Source organism: Trachinotus anak, unplaced genomic scaffold (genome assembly GCF_046630095.1).
Source record: "Trachinotus anak isolate AG129_WGS33_773 ecotype Australia unplaced genomic scaffold, CSIRO_AGI_Tana_v1 ptg000016l, whole genome shotgun sequence".
NCBI lineage: Eukaryota > Metazoa > Chordata > Actinopteri > Carangiformes > Carangidae > Trachinotus > Trachinotus anak.
This window is the reverse complement of record NW_027273867.1, coordinates 20,934,790-20,956,843: the sequence shown is the minus strand read 5'-3', so window position 1 is coordinate 20,956,843 and position 22,054 is coordinate 20,934,790. Positions and strand designations below refer to the sequence as shown.

Genomic DNA, 22,054 nt, shown 5'->3' with positions numbered 1-22,054 from the left:
CACAGCACTAAAACTCCCTCAGCAATATTTTTTATGCATTAAAAACAGACAACAAAATAAACTGCAGATTTAATCAATACGGATATCTTTGAGGGAAATTCTAGTTGACCCTGAGGCAGTGGACGTGAAGTTCATTGGTTTGATTTTGCAGTGGATTGACTCGCTGAGTCTCTTTTGCATTAACCCACCACCCAGTAGTTGGTGTCTGCATCATATCTATAGTCGGATGTGCAAAGGGCACTTAAGTCTTTGGTGTTTGTTTTGGTACCAGAAGGGTGGGGCTCTCCACAAAACTAGGCACAGGTTGCAAGAAGTTACAACAATCACAGGAAACTTTCAGCACATTAACTCAATGTTTTTTTAATCTTAACTATTTGTCTTGATGCTGAAAACTCCACCTACTCCAGACTCCAATCACTCCAAAAATAAATATACCTGCAACTTCTAATTTGAGTATTTGGTGTTTAAATAGTGCAGCCGTGTGATTTCTACCCACAGATAAGAAGGAAAAAAAATCCAACAGTAGGTAAAACTACAGTTTATTAGCTGTTGCTGATGATGCATTATGTGAAGGCTGCACTTCCAGTCCTGCTAGATTCCTCTTACTGAACCAACTGCAGCTTTATTCTAACTATACACTATTCTCAGTGTTTTGGGGTATGAAGATGAGTCATAACAGAACTAATAATTTCACTCTCTTTTTGTTCAGGAAAGGGTGGAGGAGGGAAAAAAGGCGGCATTTCTTCCTTCTGCTTTTTTCCCTCTACAAGGGAAACCCCAATGCTCCACTAGGGACGTGGGCACACAGTGACTCAGAAGCGTGGAAACAGGACCTCCGCCCTCCACCTCTGAGAGAAGTGCTGAGAGAATCCCGGCTCCATCTCTGTCACGAAGCAGTCCATTATTTCAACTAGTCACCTGTGTATTAGTGAAGTTATTAGTGAGCTCAGAGGAAATTCACATTGTTTGTGATGACGAGCATGTGCTCAAACAAAGACATTATGGGTTTGTTTTGAGGAAATAATGGCTGCCTGATGACTAAGTGGATCAACATGGAAGCTTTTAGTTTTATTACTAGAAAAGTAAAGATAAAATGTCCATCTTACAACATATTAACACTTAAGCTCAGTTAGATATCAGATGATAGTTATGTTTTAAAGAACTGATGAACACTTTCTACTGAGTTTGATTTGTTTGTAGTTTTCGAGTCCTGAGCTGTCACGCCCGCCTCTCGTGCCATCTTTCTCATGGGAATGACTGAGTCACACTGAGGGATGAGGACAAGGATCCCACATCCACATCCTAACATAGACATTATAGCATCAAAGAATCCTCATGTACTCCCACTCTTTTTCCCAAATCTACCAAACCATCTGCTTAACGGATTTCCAAACATTCCCCATCAGAGACACATCTGCCGACTGACTAACACATCCCTCCAATGTGGCTTGTGCTGCCACAGGTGGTACAAGCAATACTGTTTATGTTTGAGAGTGAGGACTCCAACATTTAGTTTTAACGCCAACCTATAGCGCTTCACAGAACCACAGACAGGAACAGAAAAGGCTTTTGAAACTTCTTTAAAAAAAATGAATGAATGGCTTTTTTCAGTGTTTAGTCTTTGTGCACTCAGGGGCTCTAGAAGCGGTGGTAGTTGTGTATAAGAGGCTAAGTGCTGCCAAATGTCCAATAAAGCCCATTTGGAAATGATCGGCTCCACTGTGCTGTAACTGCTGTGTCAACATCAGGATAAATTGAAGCTGATGACTGAACCGCACACAGGGAGCAGCACTTTGATTTTCCTTACCATGCTGTGGAAGCAAACTAATCACAAGGTAATGACAGTAAACTGTACAAAATGCATGTTAGTCATACTATGGAAGAATGTCATCTTATGCAACGCCAGCGTGCAGTTTGAAAGATAAACACCACATGTCGTTCAGGAAATGTGATTCAGCTGTTTCCAACGGTTTTTGCATCCATTGGTTTCTTTCAAATCTCATAGTTTACAGCAAAGTGCAAAGTACATTACCTGGAAGTGAAGGATGATGGTCCATATCAGGCCCAGGGTCAGCTTGGGGTTCCCATCTGCAATGTCATCATTCCTGATGTTGACCAGTTTAACCTGAAAGTGTGTGGACACCAATAAAATAAATAAGATCACAGTTTGTTACTTTATTTGCACTAATAACAAAAAATTTTCATGAAATGTAACAAAGAAAAAAAAAATAGTGACTCAACGAGGATGGAAACAGAGAAAACAATGTCAAAATACATCCTTAATATAAATATGCAATAAAAATCTTTACCGACCTGTCTGTGTTTGAGGAAGTCCAGAGCAATCTGTACATTCTGCAGCTTGTGGAAGCGCATCCGGCCTTTCTCCCGCGGCTGCAAAAGACGAGATGATACCAAACATCAGGAGGAAAGAACACATGTGGTTCAAATGATCAGCAAACATCAAGGCCCCATGACCGAGGAACAGGTGTTTCAGTGTCCAGCAACACCTTCTGTGTTTAAAACAAAGATCTCTTCTACTGTATAAAGCTTCACAGTCATGGTCTTTGAAACTCAAATTAAAAAGAAAGCAAATTTGAAGTGTGATTCAAATTCTGCGTGGTTGTGATCAAAGCATTTGGCCAGACCTTCACCAGATCTGACCCTACATGACCCTGAAATGCATTAGAGATCCAGCCAGGATGTCTGCAGGTGGAAGCATGATGATGAATGATAAACGATCTCAGTGATTCTCCCAAGCATCAGTCTCAATCATCCTCTCTGAAACCTGCCCACAACTTTTTCCTACACCTCATGGAACATCTTTTACATCATAACACTGTCTTAGATTTTATCTGAAACTCAGTCCAATCGAGCAGATTCTATGAGCATCTACAGGTTCTAAGCCTGTACGGGACAGAGTTAACCCAGGGGTGATGGCCGTGACATGCATTAGTGCTCCACATATTAAGCTTTCAGCCAATCTCAAGCTTTGCTGCAGAGTCAACATATCAGCTTGCAGTGATGAAACGTTGGTTTTTCGCTTTCAATACAGTGAGGAAACCCAATACTTGCAACTCTTGTTTGACCCTAGACATCGTATCTGACAGTTTTCAAGGACCAGAGCAGTGGTTTTGGAAGTTTATTTAAAAAGTATGTAGAATCTAAATTATTGCCTGGTATTGTTCAAAACAAAACATGACTTTAAATAGCAGGGTTTTTCCCCTTAAACTTTATTCAAAAACTGAAAAAGACTGTAAATTGCTGTTGTCAGTGTCATGTGTCTGTGTCATACTCTGATTAATTGATAGATGAGGTTCAGAGAAGCAGCCACACTATGAGAATTGATCCTTATCCTGTCTGAATCTTTCCGCAGGCTTTCTTTCTTTAGCTGCCAGAGCTAAATCGGCTGTTGGTGGATGTGTCCTACAGTGCGATCCAGACCGCCATTTTGGAATCACCACAGATTTTCCATGTTTCTCTCAGGATTGTCAACATCCCTCTCAAAATCACACAATGTAAAGGGGGCTTTAGTGTAATCAGAATATCAACAAGTGTACAATTACTTTATTTAATTTCTATGTTAAAATCATCAAACTGCACTGAAAAGTTTGCTGTTCTGCAGGTGATTGTATGGTCCTTTAACTACACTGCAATTTAGAGAGTTATATATATTTTATATATTTTTCCACTAGTGCAAATTTCAATCATAAAATTGATTTGATACATTTATCACCTACACTTCACATATGACAAAGCACAACCACAAAGTGTCTTTACAGTAAACGATAACAGTAAAATCTACAATAACAGTAAAATCTACATGCATCTGGAAGCAACACCACTACTTAAACCCACTGATACCAAAACATAACGCCTGCGAGATTTAGCGTCTCTGCTTGCTCACTGATAAAATGGAGGAGGACGATGTTTGACACAAAAAGGGACAATATACAGGGAGTGTGACTGTCATCATGCACAACCCAGCAGCCACCTGGGGTGGTGACACATGCCACGCCCGAGGAGGCGGCCAGCCACAGTCCAGGCGCCACTCACCAACCGCACGTTCCTCACAACGTCACGTTCCCTCGGCTACCAAGGCAAGAGCATCGCAAGAGAGGAAGGCAGAGGCAAAGGGGGAAAGGTCAGGGCAAAGGTCAGCAAACAGGAATTAGATAAAGGAAAAACCAGGGGTCAAACAAGTCAGTGCAGAAAGGTTACGAGATGGAAGCAAAGAATGAAAATTAGTGTTTTAAGGCTACATCACCAGAAGGTGTGTTCCCAAAAGACCAGTGCTAAGGTAAGTAAAGTAAAAGAGTGCGCATAACCTCAGCATGTACTGAAATGTCCAAAAATCTCTGGCGAATCAAATTCAACACATGCAAGAGTGGAGACAAGGAGCCCACCAGAATAATATTTGACTGAGGTAAACATTTAGGACAGTTTGAGTTACAATGGATAGACTGGGACAAATATGACAGCAAATAAAGCCAGTAGGACAGGACAGCGGGCACAAGAAGAAAGGTCTGGACAGGACGGGGGGTTATGGCAGAAGCAGATATCCCAATATCTGAAGGTCAAAGGTCAGTAAACTCACCAGTGTCTCTCCAGAGAGCACCTCCAGCAGGGAGATGAGGTTGTGTCCATCTCTGAGGTCCTCGTAAAGGTCAGTGATGTGTCTCTGGGCCTGAACCGAGAAGAGAGGAGACAATTTTACATTATTCAGAGACATTTTATTGAACCATGCAGGGAAATCCTTTCTTATTATTCAGTCTCCCATCGTGTCAGTCTGGGTGCTGAATCACTGCCTCTGTATTCACACTCACACAAGACAAACAGTTACTGATCTCCACAATGGCAGCAAGGAATTTCACAATAGGTACAATCACGTTTGACTTATTAACTTAATCTCACCTTAAAATAAGAAAATAACTTAAAGGGAAGAAGCTGATTCTTATTTTCAGAGTTTTGGCCATCATTCCTATTGGGTTTGGTACCATTTGACACACACACAGGTTAACAACAGCAAGGAACATGAGCAGTTAGATCATCAGTTGTAAGGAATAACTAGATTATCTAAGCCACTTGCTCATAGGTGAAAATGTGAGTGAGCACACAAACACATTGGCCATAATCCCTCAATATATAGAAAACTGTATATATACAACTATTTTAAGTATGGCCTTCAATGGACAATGGAGAGTTTGCCATGATGTTTAAGCTTGTGTTGGTGGTAAAAAAAAAAAATAAAGATTTGGTCAAATCTGGGATCTCTCTTTATCTAATCAGTTTCTGTGTCTGCCAATCTCTGAGGAAAATATATAAAAACTGAAGGAATAAGAATCAAAACTACAGAAAGAAAAGTAATCTTCCTTTGAGACTTGTAATCTCACTCCTGAAACTACCTCTAAACTTTATGCATGCCTCTGACTACATCCTAAACTTCATTGTATTTGTAATTTGTGGCTTTCAGCTGAACATGTAAAAACTATAGTTGCACTGCAGACGAGGTTCTTACAGCAATTAGAAAACAGGGCCGAGTGTTAAAATGAAGGGGGGAAAAAAAGGTCAGAAATTAGCAGCAAAGAGCTCAGGTAAAAAAAAATGAAGGTGAGAGAGGGTAAAAATGTTGACAGAGACATGCAGGCAGAAATGAATGTGTGTCCACTCAGCACTCTGCTCACAGACAGCACCTACCTCTCCCTTCCAGTGCTGATGGGAAAGGATGGGAGGACAGGATGAAGGATGGAAAGAAGAAACAGTTTGATGTGAGAAAATGTAAAACTGCAGGGACAGAAGACAGAGGGCAAACATGCAGACGCTGGTTGGATTTTACAGACATTAGACAGAGACAGTTGGTCATTTTCTATTCAATTTTTTTTTTCAGCATTTGATTTGGTCTGATCTTGTTTGCAGTGGGATACATACAGTTTAAATGAAACACAGAATAATGTCTGGTTTTCGTTCTCTGTAATCTAAAGTGAGGTTTAAGACACAGTACAGCAGACTGCACTTTTGAGACAGCTGACCATTGAGAATCAAGCATTCTTGGCCTCATAGTTTAATCCTATGACTCTGTTGTGACCACGAGTCCAATATGCCTCAGGGGCAGCCAGACCGCCGCCCTGCTTAAGTTCAAATCTGAGGGATTTCTCCCAACAAAGAAACAGGGGCTGACGACAAAGCCTGCGAGTCATCTCGGACAGAGCACCACGTCGCAGGACGCAGGTGGAGGACAGCAGACATTCTTCACGGTTTAACACACATCAGTTCTCGTGTGAAAACAAGGATTCATCATCCCGAACGTGCCTTTGAGCAGCAGCCAACACGCTCCAGGTAAATCAGTCTCGACCTTTGGTTTGTTTAATGGTTGCTGAAAATGAGACCGGCAACACAGATACGGAAAAAAATGCAGTGCACACAAAATTGCAAACACACAACTGTAATTTTGGTGTTTATATCTGTTGTGCGTGAGTGACACAGATTATTACTTACTAATGTATCCATGTGATAAACAAAATATTTGGGTGTCAGATTCAAAATGAGCACTATTTTGTGACATTACATTACCTGAGCTATTTGCAGGACACTGTCCTCTGACAAGCTCTACTCCTTGTGTGGGTGCCACAAGTGCATTCATTTTTTTAACACTGAAATCTTTTCATTGTTTAATTGACAACAGACTGATAATCGATTCAATCATTTTCTACTTCCAAACATTCTCCGGTTCCAGCTTCTAAAATCTGCTGTTTTATTGTCATATGATAGTAAACTGAATATATTTATGAGTGTAAATTTCTAAGATATTCAATTTATTAAGATTAAAAAACAAAAAAGCAGGAAATCCTCATCTTTGAAAAGCTGGAGACAATTCATGTTTTGTTTTTGTGTTTTTCTAGATAAATCGCTTAATTGATTAATAAATCACCACAATTCTATAACATTTATCTCAATCAATTTCAGGATGAACTAATTGATACTGAAAATAATTGTTAATGTAGCTGCAGGTTTAGTTGCTGCACCTGACTGCTTTTTAAGGGTCATGGGCCAGAACGCTTGACGAGTATTGCTTTACAGTATCATGGCTGCAAACATATTTAAGACTGTTGGCTTCACATTCAGTCCTGGAGCTTCCTGTTCCCCTGCAGAGCCCTGAGAGTCTGGGGCCCAGATGTGAACCCTGACCAAGCCCGGCCCAGAATACCGCTGTTTAAGTGAGACCAGGTGTTCGTGACTCACTCACTCCCTCACACAGAAATAGGATGTGTGGATTTTAGTGTGCAGAGAAGTGATTTGTATGATGTTTTTCACCTTTACCAAGGAGTTTCACCTTTGTGGGGAGTAGAAAATCTAAATCTGATTTTACTTTGTTTTCAGTTTCCAGTTTATCTCCTGTTGATCTCGGGTAACGTTTCCCAGCAGTGAGTCAGATCAGACAGGTCAGTATCTCCAAAGAAAACATTTTTGTGTAATCTAACCTATTGTAACCAGGTTAATGGAATTGGACTTAAACAGAACAACCTTTAGGGTCATTTAAGGACATCTGGAGTGTTCTGTTTATCACAAACGCTTCTTGTTTAGAAATATTCCCCAAATTAACTGAAGTGAACATTTTATTAACCGAGTTTTAAATCTAGCCAAGTGTACACAATAAATATTTCTATTAGTGAGTGTAGGTGAAGTGGGTTCTTACCTTCATCAGGTGCTTGTTGACCCATTTTGTGAAGGTCTTTTTCTGAACTCTGTCCCGTTCATCTGTGGAAAGACAAAATAAAACAGACGCTCAGTTTAGTCAAAGCAATAAAGCAAAACTTGCCAAGCATTCTGAACAGCGACCCTTTAAAAGGAAACACGTGATCCACTTTGGATAAAAGCATCTGCCAAATGAGTAACTGTTAATGTAATTGCAATTAACTGTGTGGTAAATGTGCAGAAGTTTTTCCTGTTTTAGGGTTTTTACTTTTAAGTGATATAATTGCGATGAGGGTGAGGATTTAATAGGTGTTGCATTCAGTGATGCTTGTAGAGAAGGCTTTCAGGAAAAAAACAATGCATTCAAAAGAGATGATCAATAACTAATCACAGATGTTGTGAAAAGCATTGTGTCAATTTGGTCATTGCTTTGCACAGAAAGTTGCTCTTCTACCGACAGTGTTGAAACATTGATCGCAAGTAAGCTCCAAGTCACTCCAACTTGATTTTGTTCACATTGTGAAATGACTGAAAATCAATGGCTCCACTGAAGAATTCAAACTATAAACCTTTTAGTCTGTGATCCCTTTAATGGAAGCAAAGTCTGCCTGTTTCCCATTGTGACAGGCTGCATAGTTGTTGTGAACAGTTGTGAACCAGTTGTGAACAGATAGCCATTACTTTTACTTCTTATTGATTTATTTTAATAGTTTTTAGAGGCCAGAGGGAGTAAAATTATCTGCCAGTCCACAAGAAAAAAGGAAAAAATGGAGTAAACTCATAATAAATAAACATTATTTTGCTTTTCACAAATAATTATTTTTCCGTTTCTTTATCCTTAGCTATCCCACAACCCCTAAGATTTTTTTGTGACCCCTAACCACTGCTTTTGAAGATGAGTATAGTAAACAGGGTTTGTATTTAGTGAGTTTAAGCATCCAAACCCACAGTAAAGGTCCCAAATGTGATGGGATCCTACAGGGAAAAATAACTTGAAATCAAAAAAAGAAAAGATACAGTTTTCCCAGGGTCACAGACAGTCTGAGAAATACTTGTGCTCTCCCAAAAAACAGAAGCCAGAGCGCTGAACATGTGATGTCACAGAGACTATAAACTGCAAAAGATGCGGTGGATGACTCAGACAGTAACCTGTACTCCCTCTTAAATATGTCATCAAAACAAAAAGAGAAAGGTGTCGTACTTGTCAGGGGAAACCAGTAAATTACCTCTGACATCCCCCAGATTAGCACCTCCACAGGAACGTGTCCTGTCTTGCAAGACTTGTGCTGTTTTGGGTTTTGATTTCACAGTCAGATTATTCCAAACAGGACTTGCACATACCAGCAGGTACTGTGTATGTTGTGTATGTTTTTCCTGAATTTTATCAACCATACAGCAACTCTGGAGAGAGAGTGTGCACGTTCACGTCTTCACCGTAGAGCCTCAGTAAGTTGATGAGGCTGGTTGTCAAACACAGAAGTGTGATGTGAAAAAACAAATCAATCTGTGAACAGAAGTGATTAGGAATTGACACAATGTGACTCACTGTTTTACATCTAACAAGACAGTTAAAGCCACTATGTGTAATTTTCTCAAAGTGTAAGGAGCTTGTTTGCATTTTCTGGATAAGAAGTGAGATCAATGCTGGTGTAAGAGAAGTGATCAGATGGGAAGGGAACAGAGAAACCAAAGAAGAAGATGACATCCTGTGGTGCCAACGCCCATTTCAGGGTGGCATTATGTTGATGAGTCACAAACACATTTGTGACCGTTTCAGAGTCGAAACAGGGAAGTGGGAAAAAACCCCTCAAAAGCCAAGGACTTCTACTACTTCATTTTATCACGAACACATGACTTTGCATCCAGGTTAGATGAGTGTGATTAAATCAGAAAAAGGATTTTGGTTTGTTTTAAAAACAATCTGTTGACACGTTGACTGTTATTCCAGCTGCTCAGGACACAGCTGGTTCTTCATGCTGCCGAATACAATGTCAGGAATCAAAGTCAGACAGAGACTGAAAGGTGCTCTTAACATTCCAAAACAGAAAAGCAAACTTTACTGATCCCTCTCACAAATAATGTGTTTGCTCGGCTGAGTTTTGTAGCCTGGAGCTATGGACTGAGCCATGGATGCTTCTCTTCATCCTCTAAGTCACAAGAAGAAACTGTTGTTTAGTTAAAATTTTGGTTTCAGCACTTGTCTGGTTAATGCAACTGATTGCTGCATTAGAAAACATTGTTAGGTAAACTGTCACAGTCATTTTACTTTTTTCTTCTTTCAGTTTAATAGACAATCTTTCTTCTGCTGCAAATATTCAGATCAGATTCTAGCATGAGGAGTAAAAAAGATTTCTTCTCTTTATTCTGTTTTTCTTCTCAAAATGGGTGTCAGCTCAGCTGACCAATAAAAGGAGGAAAAGCCATGACACATAAAGGGGTGTGGCCCGTTTGATAAAAGGGAGGCAGAAGACCACCACCACAGAGAAAATTGGATTCTGTGCAAATTCGGACATGAAATTACCCACCTTACATGGAATTACCAAAGACGTCTTAGCAAAAATACTGAAATACTAGCAAAATACTAAAGACTTCAAAACTAGAGTGAGAGATTCAACAGTTGAGAAAAAAAATTACAAACTAAACTTGAAATTGGTCCAACTTATATTTCCAAATCAAAGAATTCAGCAGAAGAAAAAAATACACAGTCTAAAGCAGTACCACCAACACAAGCTTAAACATCATGACAAACTCTACCTTTCCTGCAATCCATGGCCTTGAGCATCCCCTGGTAGTAAGAGTCCTCTATGAAGACCCCGTCACTACCCACACTGTCAGAGGAGTAGTTTCTGAATCTCTGCTGCATTGCCATACTTGCGTTAACTCACTGATCAAAAACAAAAACATAAGCCTCTGCAGGTTGAGAGGCGATGTTATCTCCTGTATGAGACTTCCACTTCTCCTTTTTGCCTGAAACACTGCTTCACAGTGAAAGATCCTGTAGTTATATGGGAGTGTTCAAGCCACTGATTCAGTTCCTTTAGTCTTACTGCCTTTTTTCCTCCCTTTCTCCGTTTGCTTTCTCTCACATTCTATGCTCCTATTTTTTTTTTTTTTTTCACCAGCCCTTGCAAAATGCCTGCCTGCGGGCTGCAATGTCAGAGGCTGTCATTCACCACAGAGTGATCTGTGGAGTGAGAGGGAAGATTCCCCAACCTGGCCCGGCCCCGAGCCCACCCACCAAACCACACCTCACCAAAGACCCTCACAGACCACCCAAACATAACAGGCCCCTGCATTGATAACATCCAAATGCACTGACGCCCTAGGACACACTTAAACAGAGCTGTTTATCAGAAACAGCAGCTTTAACTCTGATCTTACTGTAGGAAACACAGCACAAAACTCTTCTGTGTGTCCAACTAACTATTGCATGACACTTAATTTTGAAAAAAACTGTGCAGATCTCTAATGCAGAAAAAGGGGTCATTCCCTCATTTATACCAAGCTTTATAGCATTGGTTCACTGGAGCTTGTTAACCCCAACTGAACTCCACGTGCTCGAGCTAGCAGTCGCAAGTGTGTGGTTGGAGGCCGGATGACTGGACATGGCACACAAGAGCCTCAATGAAAAGCCTGTTCCCTGTTCCCTGAACATGCAGACTCTGCCAGGAGGCAGCAAAGCAAGACAGTGGAAACGACGTCCTCAGCCATTTCTCGACATGGTACAATCACAAGAAAACATTGAGCAGGAACTCTTCCTGCATCAGAACACAATTACGGGGAAACTGGCACCAAAGGTTTTGTTTCCATACATGGAAGACAGCAGGCATTTTCTAAAGGGGTTGGGGGGGGGGGGGGGGGGGGGGCGTTGTCTACAGGAGGGAATCCAGCAGCAGGAAGAATAGAAGCATTTTAAGATTTCTAATGAGAACAACCTGGGAGACTTTACTTTTATTTGAAGCATTTGGTTTGGACGATTTTTCTTAGATGAATTTCCAATCTTGTGTAAGAGCTTCTGTCTGCTGGGCCAATGCAATACCACACATGAATAAAAAAAACAGACAGACAGCAGAGGCAGTAAGAGGCTTTCAAAAACCTCTTAACGGAGAAACCACACTGCTGCAGAAATGATCCCAGACACAAAGCAGTTATTGTGGCTCTGGGCCGATTGACAGAACAGTGTGTCTGTGTGCATGAGAGCAGAAAGAAAAGCAGAATTGTTTCTTTTGCTCATTTTTCCATGCAGAAAAATCATCTCTGATTCAAATAAAACACAGCATTGCTTTTTTGCTGCAAGGTTTGGTTCAGGTGCTCTAAACTAGCACCTTCACACTATCACATACATGTCCCATAGCGCATAAATACCTGTAACACCCTTCACCCTTGGGAGCATCAATTTTCTGTGGAGATACTCACATAAGACTGTAAAGGAGAGATTTTTCGGATGCCAACAGAGGGAGGCAGCTTGTCAGGGCTTGAGAAATGGAAGCTGCTGAAATTAAAACCTGCAAGGGACCTCAACCCGACCCTATAGGCTGTGTATGAACTATAAATGAAACCCTATTGAAAAAAAAATGCAGAAAATTGCAAATATTCACTTGTGATTGCTTTTCCTTGCCTAACTGCTGCACTGTTGTGCGGCCCTTTGTTCTCATGATGCAATCTCAAGGAACACTGCCATAAGAATAATTTTGATTTATTGATTTAATGTTTAAAATGTAACAGAGAGGTACGAGCACTTTTTCTGACATAATGGTTACTTAAAAAAAAGTCGTCCTATCAGCCATTATCAACAACATGCTGGTTGGTACACACAGTGCATCACTGTGTGGATATTTCTCCTTTCCCTGTTACTGATAACATGCACTGATAAACCCGGGTAGTGAGAGCTGATAGGAGTTTTACAGTGACAGTTCTGTCGTGAGAAGCGTGCAAGTCTATGCATTCCTGCTTAGGGCGCGCCCACCCTCCTCACAGACAGGGGGAGTCGCCTCTCTGCGATAGCACCACCCCAACCCTAAAAATCTCCTTCTGCCTGTTCATCTGTGCAAGTGACAGCATGTGAGGTCGGTCCCACTGAGGACAGGAATGTTAACCAACACGGGGTATCATCTGGCTCACAGGTCCTGATGGGGTTTATGATGGAGGGATGATGGTATGAATGTTGGATGGTTCAGGGTGGAACTGCGCCAAGGTGAGGAATGGGAGCCCCAGGGCATTATGGGGCCGAGCCAACCTGAAGCTGGCAACGGAGAGAGGATGAAAGTATGCTCTACCATAGAAGAAGACAGAGCGCTGTCTGTTATTATAACTGTGTGGAATTTATTCCTTTTCAAAACAAACCCAAGTGGTGATAGGTGGTCGGAAGAAAGAAAATATGGGCGATGCAGATGGACAATGAACTCAATGAACCCAAAAGGCAACGACACTTACTGAGCAATGATGCCATTTAAAGTTGACCCTGAAGTTGCTCACATTGTGTTCTCCCTCCATAATTATAAGGGACTGATGACTCCACCTTACAGTATCATTTCAGTCAGTATGTGTACAAAAACACACAATCAGCCACACGTGGTGTTTACAGTCTTGCAGTTAGGAAAATATGGGGACTGGATAATTGCTGGATTTATGATCTTCACATGCTACAGCTGTGGCCAATTAATTATAAGCTTATTGCTCAAGGCTGTTTGTCTCCCTCTACTGCTAGGAAGGCTACACTACAAAACATGAGTCCAGTCTGAATGTGCTTGACTTTAATCCTCTTTACTGTCTAACTAGTAGCTGACAACCTTCTTCTCTTTGAATCAGAGCTCAGACTACTGTAAGGGAAGTCCAAGGTCACTCTGGGCCCTGCAGTGTTGACTCATGTTTATAGACTGTTACTACTGATTGTGGGAAGAATGATTTGGGAGAGTGGTTGCCGTGACAACACAGCAAAAAACACACAGACGGTTTCCAAAAGAGCAGTTTTGGCCCCAAACCTCAGGAGAACTTTAACTATGAGAGGAAAAAGGATTTCTCACAGCACTTAAAAGTCCAAGCAAATAAAAGACATTTATAAGATCTGAGAAACGACAGATAATCTCTGTCACGTGTTTGGTGGGGGGGGGGCATCATCAGTGAGTAAACAAACATTAAGTAATGTTTACGTTCACTTTGCTGAGCCTCTCACTGCACAACCTGACTGTTTACTCGGTCACTGACAGTTTGTGTATTCAAATGTGATCACGTCATGAGGTGTGTTGAGCAACAGCAAAATACTGAGACACACAATTCATCAAAGATCAAACACAGCCTTTAGACCACAGACCTCCATCTGAATAATCTGTGACCAAGTCGTTAATGCTACAGTAGACCTGGAACTAATGACTGATCTCATTATCTACTAATCTGCCAGTTATTTTCTTGCTGGATGCGTTCATTCTTTGTTGCATTAAAATGTCAAAAATGATGAAAAGTTCCCAGATTGTTTCATCCAACAAACCCACTAAAAAGAAATTCAGTTTGTTATCAGTAAAAATTATTGACATTGAATATTGAAGCTGGAGTGTGCGGATTTTGGTATAAAAATCACTTAAACCATTTACTGATGACTTTCTGACAATTAGCTCTACAGCACATTTTGCTCTGTGGTAGTGGAGATCGTCCTCACTGATCATTTCTTACATACAATATGTGTCCACTTCTACAAAATTGCAATAAAAGTAAAAAAAAAAACAAAAAACTACTAATAAAATAATAAAAGTTCAAACAAAGCTCTGCTAAGAAACCTCCTGGACGCCCACTCTTCTGACCCTCAGAGCTTGCTGTACTGTGGGTGGAGGCATGGAAAAGATGAATATCATCAACACCAGCCGCCCAGCAGCCCCTCCCAACCAGAGCCTCCTCCTATTACAGCGGCTGAGAGATGGGGACGGCGGCGGCGCGCTCGGACCTACCTGCGCAGCACATGCGGCTGTACAGATGAGACCCCACTTCTTCGCAGCTCATTTCATGGATGTAATTAGTTCGTCGGTACAGAATTTCCCACTCCAAGCCTCCGTGCCAGGACGGCACGGCAGCGCGCATCGCCTCCTCCACCTCGGCCATCCTGCTGTGAGTTCGCGCCGCGACTTTCCTAAAAACGCCCCCCGACCCGCGTATTTCTCGTGTGTGGAACCAGCCCTCAAAACTTTTCTCTCTCCTCTATCCAAGCCACATGGAGGAGAAGACACACACACACACGCACAGACAGACACACACACTGGGTGAGATCAGATTGCAGACACTTTTTCACAAGCCCAGCCCCCTTTTGTTTTGTTTAGTGAGATGAAGTGGAGAGCTGCTCCATCCTCCTCCATGTCGCCTCCATGCGCAGCGCGTAATAACGATATGTGCCATTAAAGCGTGCGTGGGAGGGACAACCCCGAAATACACACACACACACACACACACACAGATATACACACTGCAGGGGTATATACACTACTGAGGACTACACGCTCCGTCCCTATTTTAGCATGTGTGATGGCTGTGCCTCTCCCAGGATTACATAACCCCGGACCCCTCAATACAGAGCAGAATACCTTCTGGGAGGACGCACTAACTACACTGATGTGTGATTAACAGAACCAAAGACAGGAGCTCGTTTCTGTTGTCTCACCGTGAGCAGTGGCTGTTCACAGAGGGGCACAGTGAAGCTTTGACAGCGCGCATATGCAGCGTCTGCCCGCGGTGATAATTCATCACTTTCCCTCCACATCAACAGCTGTTGCTAATAAATAACTCCAACAGGGGAGTCTTGTTTTCCCTCTTTCTTTGCTCAAATACTTCACATTCAGGAGCGAACTGGCAAACTACAAATCCTTGTGACTAGAAATACATTTTATATCATGGCAATACAGGTGCTTTACAGAGGGGGAGTGGTTTCTGAGTACAGCCTGGATTTAAGACTGGACCTCAGATAATAAAATAATAGGAGGTAAGATTTTTTTTCAGCAACAAAACAATCATCTGTATATTTCTGGTCAGAACAAGCTGAACAATGATCCAAGACTTAAAAACAAACAAACAATATATTTACATTAACATGAAATTACTTAGTTGTATATCACAAAAGAAAAAATATTTAGCTTTTTATTTTGTGAGTAAATTCCCAAGTTATTATTTTAGTAAGAGTAAAGATCATTTAAGTGCATTACAGTGTGCATCTGTGCACACATACAACATGAACACGTTTCTCATTTAAAAGCCTCCTATTTGGTAAATATCTAAAGGTTCGTTAAAAGGGAATCAACAAAATTTAACTAAAGTAGTTTAAGCCACAGCCTATGTATTTGATGTAGTTTGAGATTCTTTATGGATTTTGTCAGTTAAAAAAAAACATGTTTGCGTCAACCGTGCGTCAACCGTATTCAAATCAGAAATGAGATCTGATCTGCATAATTCTCTGAGTCACAGCAGTGCTATTCAACAACATTCAAATGTTAAAGCAAAACCAACGTCTGTGTTTAGGACCAAGAGAACTTCAACTAACTGACTAACTTCAGCACTGATTAATACTAATAAATGAAAGACAAAATCGCTCACTACATGTGTCTTAAATCTTGGACTGACCAGGGCTACAAGTGTTCCGATTTTTGGAGGAGTTGGTGCCAAACTTCCTCAGAGGAGTGATTCAAATTTTTTCACACAGTGTGTCGAGGAGACACGGTTGCTAGTTCTTCACCCTTTGAAACGTAAACATAGATCAGAGCTGCTGCCCCAGTGTGACTTTGGGCACACAGTGCACTGTATTGTATGTATTGTATGACAGAGGACAAGCCTGAGAGGTTCACCACTAATGTGTTTTATGTTGCGTTGGTTATTGTGAAGGGCATGTAGGGACATGGTGGGCTGCATTGTTTTCAGCACTCGTTGTCCTTCAATGACAGCATGTTTTTTCACTTTTCAATTACAGCGGAGCGCGCTGTCCTCCCTCCTCAAGTCTGTTATTACCGCCACAGTGAAAGGAGACAGGAAAGTGAGTCACAGCTGCACACCACGAGCCAAAATCTAAACCCAATCCTGCAGCGTGTTGTATGTGGCATGTGGTTTAGCAGACACAGCCGCCGGTCTGCTGGGTTGTCCATGAACACTGGTGCAGATTTGGGTGTGGCTTCCTAAATGGATTAGACATATTCAGTGTTCAGGCCGGTGTTGTGAAGCTTCTAATCTTTTGAGTCTTCAAAGAGAGTCAAAAAGTCATTAACGGAAATCTCAAAGGAAAAGAGGAGGGAAACACAACAGGGGACGGCATTGCAGAGTGAACAGGAGCCTCTAACAGAATTCCTAATGGTTTATGATTTATTGAAACGCATAATGACTCTTTGATTATCTGTGCACCCACACAGAGCTCAGTTCCCTTTCAGGTCCCGAGGATCAGCGTGAGGCCTCGTGAAGGAAAACCAAAGACCTCCTCCTCCAGTTTGTTATGGCTGTAACCAGGATACACAGTCCACCGTCCCCAGTGTCAAGTTTACTACCATGAGCCAGCCGACATGTGTGGCACTCTGAGCTTTTTTTAAACCTGGCACTGGGTAGAACCCCTTTTACCTACTTCCACCTTCCCACTGTGTCAAAGGCACCTTGCAGACCAACTTACACAAGTGGAAAAGTTATATTCTTACATCCTGCAAGCAACACTGTACCTGCAATGTAAATAATGATAAAAATCAAATGTAAATGAATGGCGACACCTCCCTCCTCTGTTTAAAATACCTCATTAAAGTACAGACAGATGCTGGGAAGAGGGAATATGACCGCTGCTGATGTACAGGGTGTAGACTTATTGTCTGCACTGCGGCAAACACAGAACTGAAAGCAGATCTCCTCAGATGCAAAACGGCCGGGATATTGACAGAAGGTAGAGATAGCATGCGGCCTACTTTTGTAGTGCAATGTTTGCCCTCAATTTGCCAGTCAAACGACTCTCCCAGGCAGCCACTATTTGACCAGGACTTCAGCCGAGCACAGTTTACAGAATACATGTGGCCATGCTGGAGCGGAGAGTTGGACGATCTGTTTTTAATTTGTTCTCAGTTTTTGCTTTTGGTCTTTGATTTGCATATTAAGGCTCTGCATGTGCATTTTCCTGTTGGGAGAAGGTTTTTGTGTCTGTTGACCTGTCACTGCTATGAAAGTAACTCAGCCGGTCATAACAAACTCAGGCAGGTCACTGTTGTGAAAACTACTCTTATCTACTCAAGGTGTGTCCTCCTTGTCTTCCTTTGAAAGGGAATGTAGAGTTTATTACGAGACCACTGGGAGTGATCAGGTAAAAGTACAGTGCCTGGCTTCACTTTAGCAAAACAATCAACCATTTCAAGATGGCATGCATCCTTTTACAAAAAGTTCATGCAGGTTATAATGTGACTCAAGGCTTTTTTTTTTTTGTTTAAGGCAGTTTCATTGTCCATAGAGAATATGCTGCATTGTTTTAGTGCCTGGTGGCCAAACTAGTTTCTCATGATACTTTCAGAGACAGAAAGAGGAATCTGCACCTGCAGACTGTCAGTAAGACATCCTTTAATTTGCCTGAGGGTGTGTCGCCTGCAGGGGTGTGTTTGACAGCCACCATTACAACAAGCTGTGTCAACATTCAAATGGGCCTCTCTGAGGTGTGTCTGGGGACATTGAAAGCCGCAGATCCCAGAGGGTAACCTTTAGGCTCATCAGAGCTTAATTCTTTTTCTCCTGGCACCACATGATTGGCGCGTGAAGAGGATGTGTTTAACTTTTAAAACGGAAAATTCCAGGGAAAAACCGGCCAAACAAGCTCATTGACAATACAGGAGTAACCACAGCTGAAGCTAAGATACTCTGAATAACTCGCATCAAGTCACCTTAAAGAGCAACACAACTCAAGCCAGATCTCTTCAAAGACAGAACTCGGATTTTTAAAAAAAAGGCACTATTCAAGGAAAAACCCGAGCAGAGGAGCAAAGCTGATGCTGAGGTGTGCACGTCAAAAGCCTTGACGAAGCCAAAACCCCTCAGTTGGGCAGAACACTCCAGCTCCTACGTCATCAGATTTTAGTCAGCATTTACAGGGTTAACTGCAACATCTCCATACCACAGGAAACCGAGACGTGTGAGGGAAAAAAAGAGGGGGGAGTGAGGAAGAGAGAGAGGGAGTGTGCGCCACAAAAAACTCACAGGACAAGAGAGAGCAGAGACGACGGATGAGGACAGCCGGCGAGAAACTGTTAGCACAGAAAAACCATTGAGCTACCTTCTTCTTTAGACAGTACCGTCCCCTCTCCTGAAGTATGCCTCGAAGCGAGGACTTTTTCCAGCTGTTCTTACCTTGCTTCTTGCGTACTCTCCACTGCCAGGCTACGATCAAGGTAATAATGTGGCCCACAACCACCAGGGTTGGGAACACATTTCCAGGGGGGCTTGTCGGCATCGGGCCTGGTACAAAGTGGAGAGTCCCGGGCTCTGGAAACAGGTGGGAGGGCTGGGGAGGGGGGAGGTGAAAGGTGAGGGGGAATGGAGGGAGGGGGGTGGGGGCGTCTAGGGGTGTGGTGCCATCCCGGATTTTAAAAGCAGCGCTGCAGCCAAGTTGTCCGTGACTTTTACAAGAGAGAGAAGAACGAAAGAGCACACCCCTCCCTCTCCTCTGTGACTCAGTCCTCTGGCACAAGTGGCCAATCTCTCTCTCTCCCTCCCTCCCTCCCTCCCCCTTTTCCCCTGTACTTTACTCTAACAATTCCTCTCTTTCTTCCTTATCCACTCTTTTCTGTTGTTTAAAGTTGCACTTATTTCAAAATTAGACCTAATTCTCCCAGCACAAGCAACCTGGCTCCCCTGACCTCCTCCTCTATGGCTCAAGTGACTGCTGGTTTTGCCCTACAGGAACCGGCTGACTGCTTTCCTTGCTTGCTGCAGCCTATCTGCAGGAGTTAATAATATATAAGGCTGTTTTGTGTGACACACACACACACACACACACACACACACACACACACACACACACACACACACACACACACACAAAACACGCTCACTCGGGTCAGCATTGATAAGAGGCAAAACTAAGTGCGAGTGCGATCCACCTTGAGCTGGAGTCAAAGTTTCCAACTCATTCACTCCATAGGATTTTCTTTTACCCACCGAAGCCTGTTGCAGTTATTTTCCATCGTGGTTTACGAGTCATAGATCATCCAAGGCCAACCCCTTCCTCCTTTTCCAAATGTTTATACTGAAGCCATGCCTCCACATTTTATTTTTCCCCTTACAAAATCACCCACTCGCTATCAATTCATTCTCATTATGTAACTTCACTATGCTAATTGCTTCCTTATGCTTGGACAGCGTTACCAGCGCCTATAAGCTTCCCAGAAACCTATTTAACTGGATACTGTTTTACCACCAACCATTTCAGCATCTCCAAAATACCAACTGGGTTTTTTGTTAACCCTTAACTAAAAAAGTGCTTTTCATTTTTCCTTTGGACAAGCCCTGTCATTAAAACAGTGAGAAGCCTCCAGGGAAATTTTCTCCTCAAACTAGCCTGAGCCCCCACTGACAATGCCACTTAAAAGTCAGTGATTTAAACATGTTCAAAACTGTCAGTCAGCCAATATTACAACTGCTTGCTGTCACGGTATGATCACCAGTAAATACCTCTCTGAGCATTAAACCTTAAAGCAACGTGCCTTGTTTTCAGTGTTTCCTCACAGTACAGAACTGTGCACGGACTCGAGGCCATGCATCACTGCATCACTGTTGAGACATCAAAAGAATATCGCTGCAGGCAAAACGGCATCACTGCTAGTTCTTCTGTTGTCAGAGCATTAGTTGGTGTGCAGTAGAAACAGTGTCACGCAGAAATCCAACACCAAGACCCATGTCAAGATCACGCATTGACGGCAATGTGATGCTGCATGCCAACCGTGCTACATAAAACAAACAGAAATAGACCTTAACAGAGACAGACCTCAAGATGCCTTTGACTTAAGTGTCAATTTATAAACAGAGGAGAATTCAGATTGTTCTTGTGTACAGGCCTTTGACAGAGTGAAAAAAAAAACTGTTGAGTTTAATGGAAACATCTAAAGTTGCCTCTGAAGACCAGTTGCTAAAATCAGAAGCAAAAGTACAAAGGTTCAAATAAGAACAACAGTTCAAGGAAGAAAGGGTCATTGTGACTGAGGGATGATGGTCTAAAATGTGCAGTTCATTCTGGGTGAAACCTTACATGATCCCAGTTTGGAAATGTCAACCAAATCCCTAAAGTCTTACAAACTGGCAGTTCAAATTGGCAATTAGTTACAGAGAAGACTGAGCACAGGGAATAAAACCAGGAGAGCAGTACAGATGTCTGGACTAAAGTCAATCCACCACTCCTTCTTGGGAGGAGTCAGCCCACTCCCCCTCTCTTCACATGGTATGTGTTTGCTCAATGACTCCCACATTGTGATACATGCCCTACATACTCACACGTAGCCAATACAGTCAGATTTCCCAAAACTAATCAGTCTGATGAGTAAAAAGTCCATTTGATTTCCATTAAATGCCTCAATCATTAATGACAAAGATTTCCCCAAGAGCACAGGTAGGAGAGCGATGGAAGGAATGTCACAGATGTTTTTGATCGACAGTCGAAACGATACTGATGCTGGGAGCGATGGTATGAAAAACACATGAATTTAAACCCTTCTTCATTCATTCCTGTTGTAGCATCCCCAAGTGCACTGATAAAGTGTCTAAAATTAGACATTCCTGTAAAAATAAATAAATAAATCAAACCTACCGTCTCGTGGTCCTGAACAGAAACAACAGCATAAGTCCATCTTCACGCAGCGTCTTCACAACTTTTAGAGAAAATACTCAACTGCCAAGGAGTCAAATCTGACCTCACGACATTGTGTTCTGATCAAAACCAGGGGGGCGTGCTGAAAAAGCACGGAGAAAAAAAGGGAACCGGAGGCTCGGCTGGGAAGTAAAAAACTAGACAGCCCTGTGAGTTTGATTTAATTTGTGAGGCTTTCCTCAGTGGAAACAGCATCTCATGCGTGGTGGTTTCTGACGAGCGCCACTGGATGGAATCCATGTGCAGGGCTGCAGAAACTCCCAGGGACACATTCACATTTTCTTACAGGATTTAGACGAAGAGCGGAAAATGTGATTTTTGCCAGCAAGCTACCATAACAAAGGCTTCTCTGTGGAAGCCATTAAAAAAGTTGGAGACAGTGCAGTTATGCCCCCATATCCACAGGATGTGGATCATATTGTATGACTACTGCAACAATGGCTTTGATTTACAGCTAAAACAATAATGGCTGGAACATTTTGCTCGGATTATAAAATAATCATATGATATTTGTATCTAACACATGAG

The 22,054-nt window shown here is 42.2% G+C and overlaps 1 protein-coding gene and 1 long non-coding RNA gene across 12 annotated transcripts in view; one reads left to right on the top strand and one right to left on the bottom strand.

The window, feature by feature from the left end:
- Nucleotides 1-22,054, bottom strand: part of pleca (plectin a) — a 102,826-nt gene that overhangs the window by 27,637 nt on the left and 53,135 nt on the right. For 5 of the 11 annotated variants that reach the window (XM_071500105.1, XM_071500106.1, XM_071500107.1 and 2 more), the window contains 4 exons: nt 7,691-7,752; nt 4,595-4,684; nt 2,314-2,391; nt 2,033-2,125 (listed from right to left, as the gene is read on the bottom strand). In XM_071500105.1, coding sequence (XP_071356206.1) covers nt 2,033-2,125; nt 2,314-2,391; nt 4,595-4,684; nt 7,691-7,752 — 323 coding nt within the window. Of the gene's footprint in view, nt 1-2,032; nt 2,126-2,313; nt 2,392-4,594; nt 4,685-7,690; nt 7,753-10,443; nt 10,882-14,627; nt 14,779-19,014; nt 19,196-21,466; nt 21,822-22,054 lie in introns of those variants that run through there. The other 6 variants (XM_071500108.1, XM_071500109.1, XM_071500110.1 and 3 more) reach the window with 4 other exon arrangements.
- LOC139633965 (uncharacterized) lies at nt 14,647-17,466 on the top strand. Its single transcript, XR_011693870.1, has 2 exons — nt 14,647-14,784; nt 16,628-17,466. It is a non-coding gene; the product is annotated as an uncharacterized lncRNA (long non-coding RNA).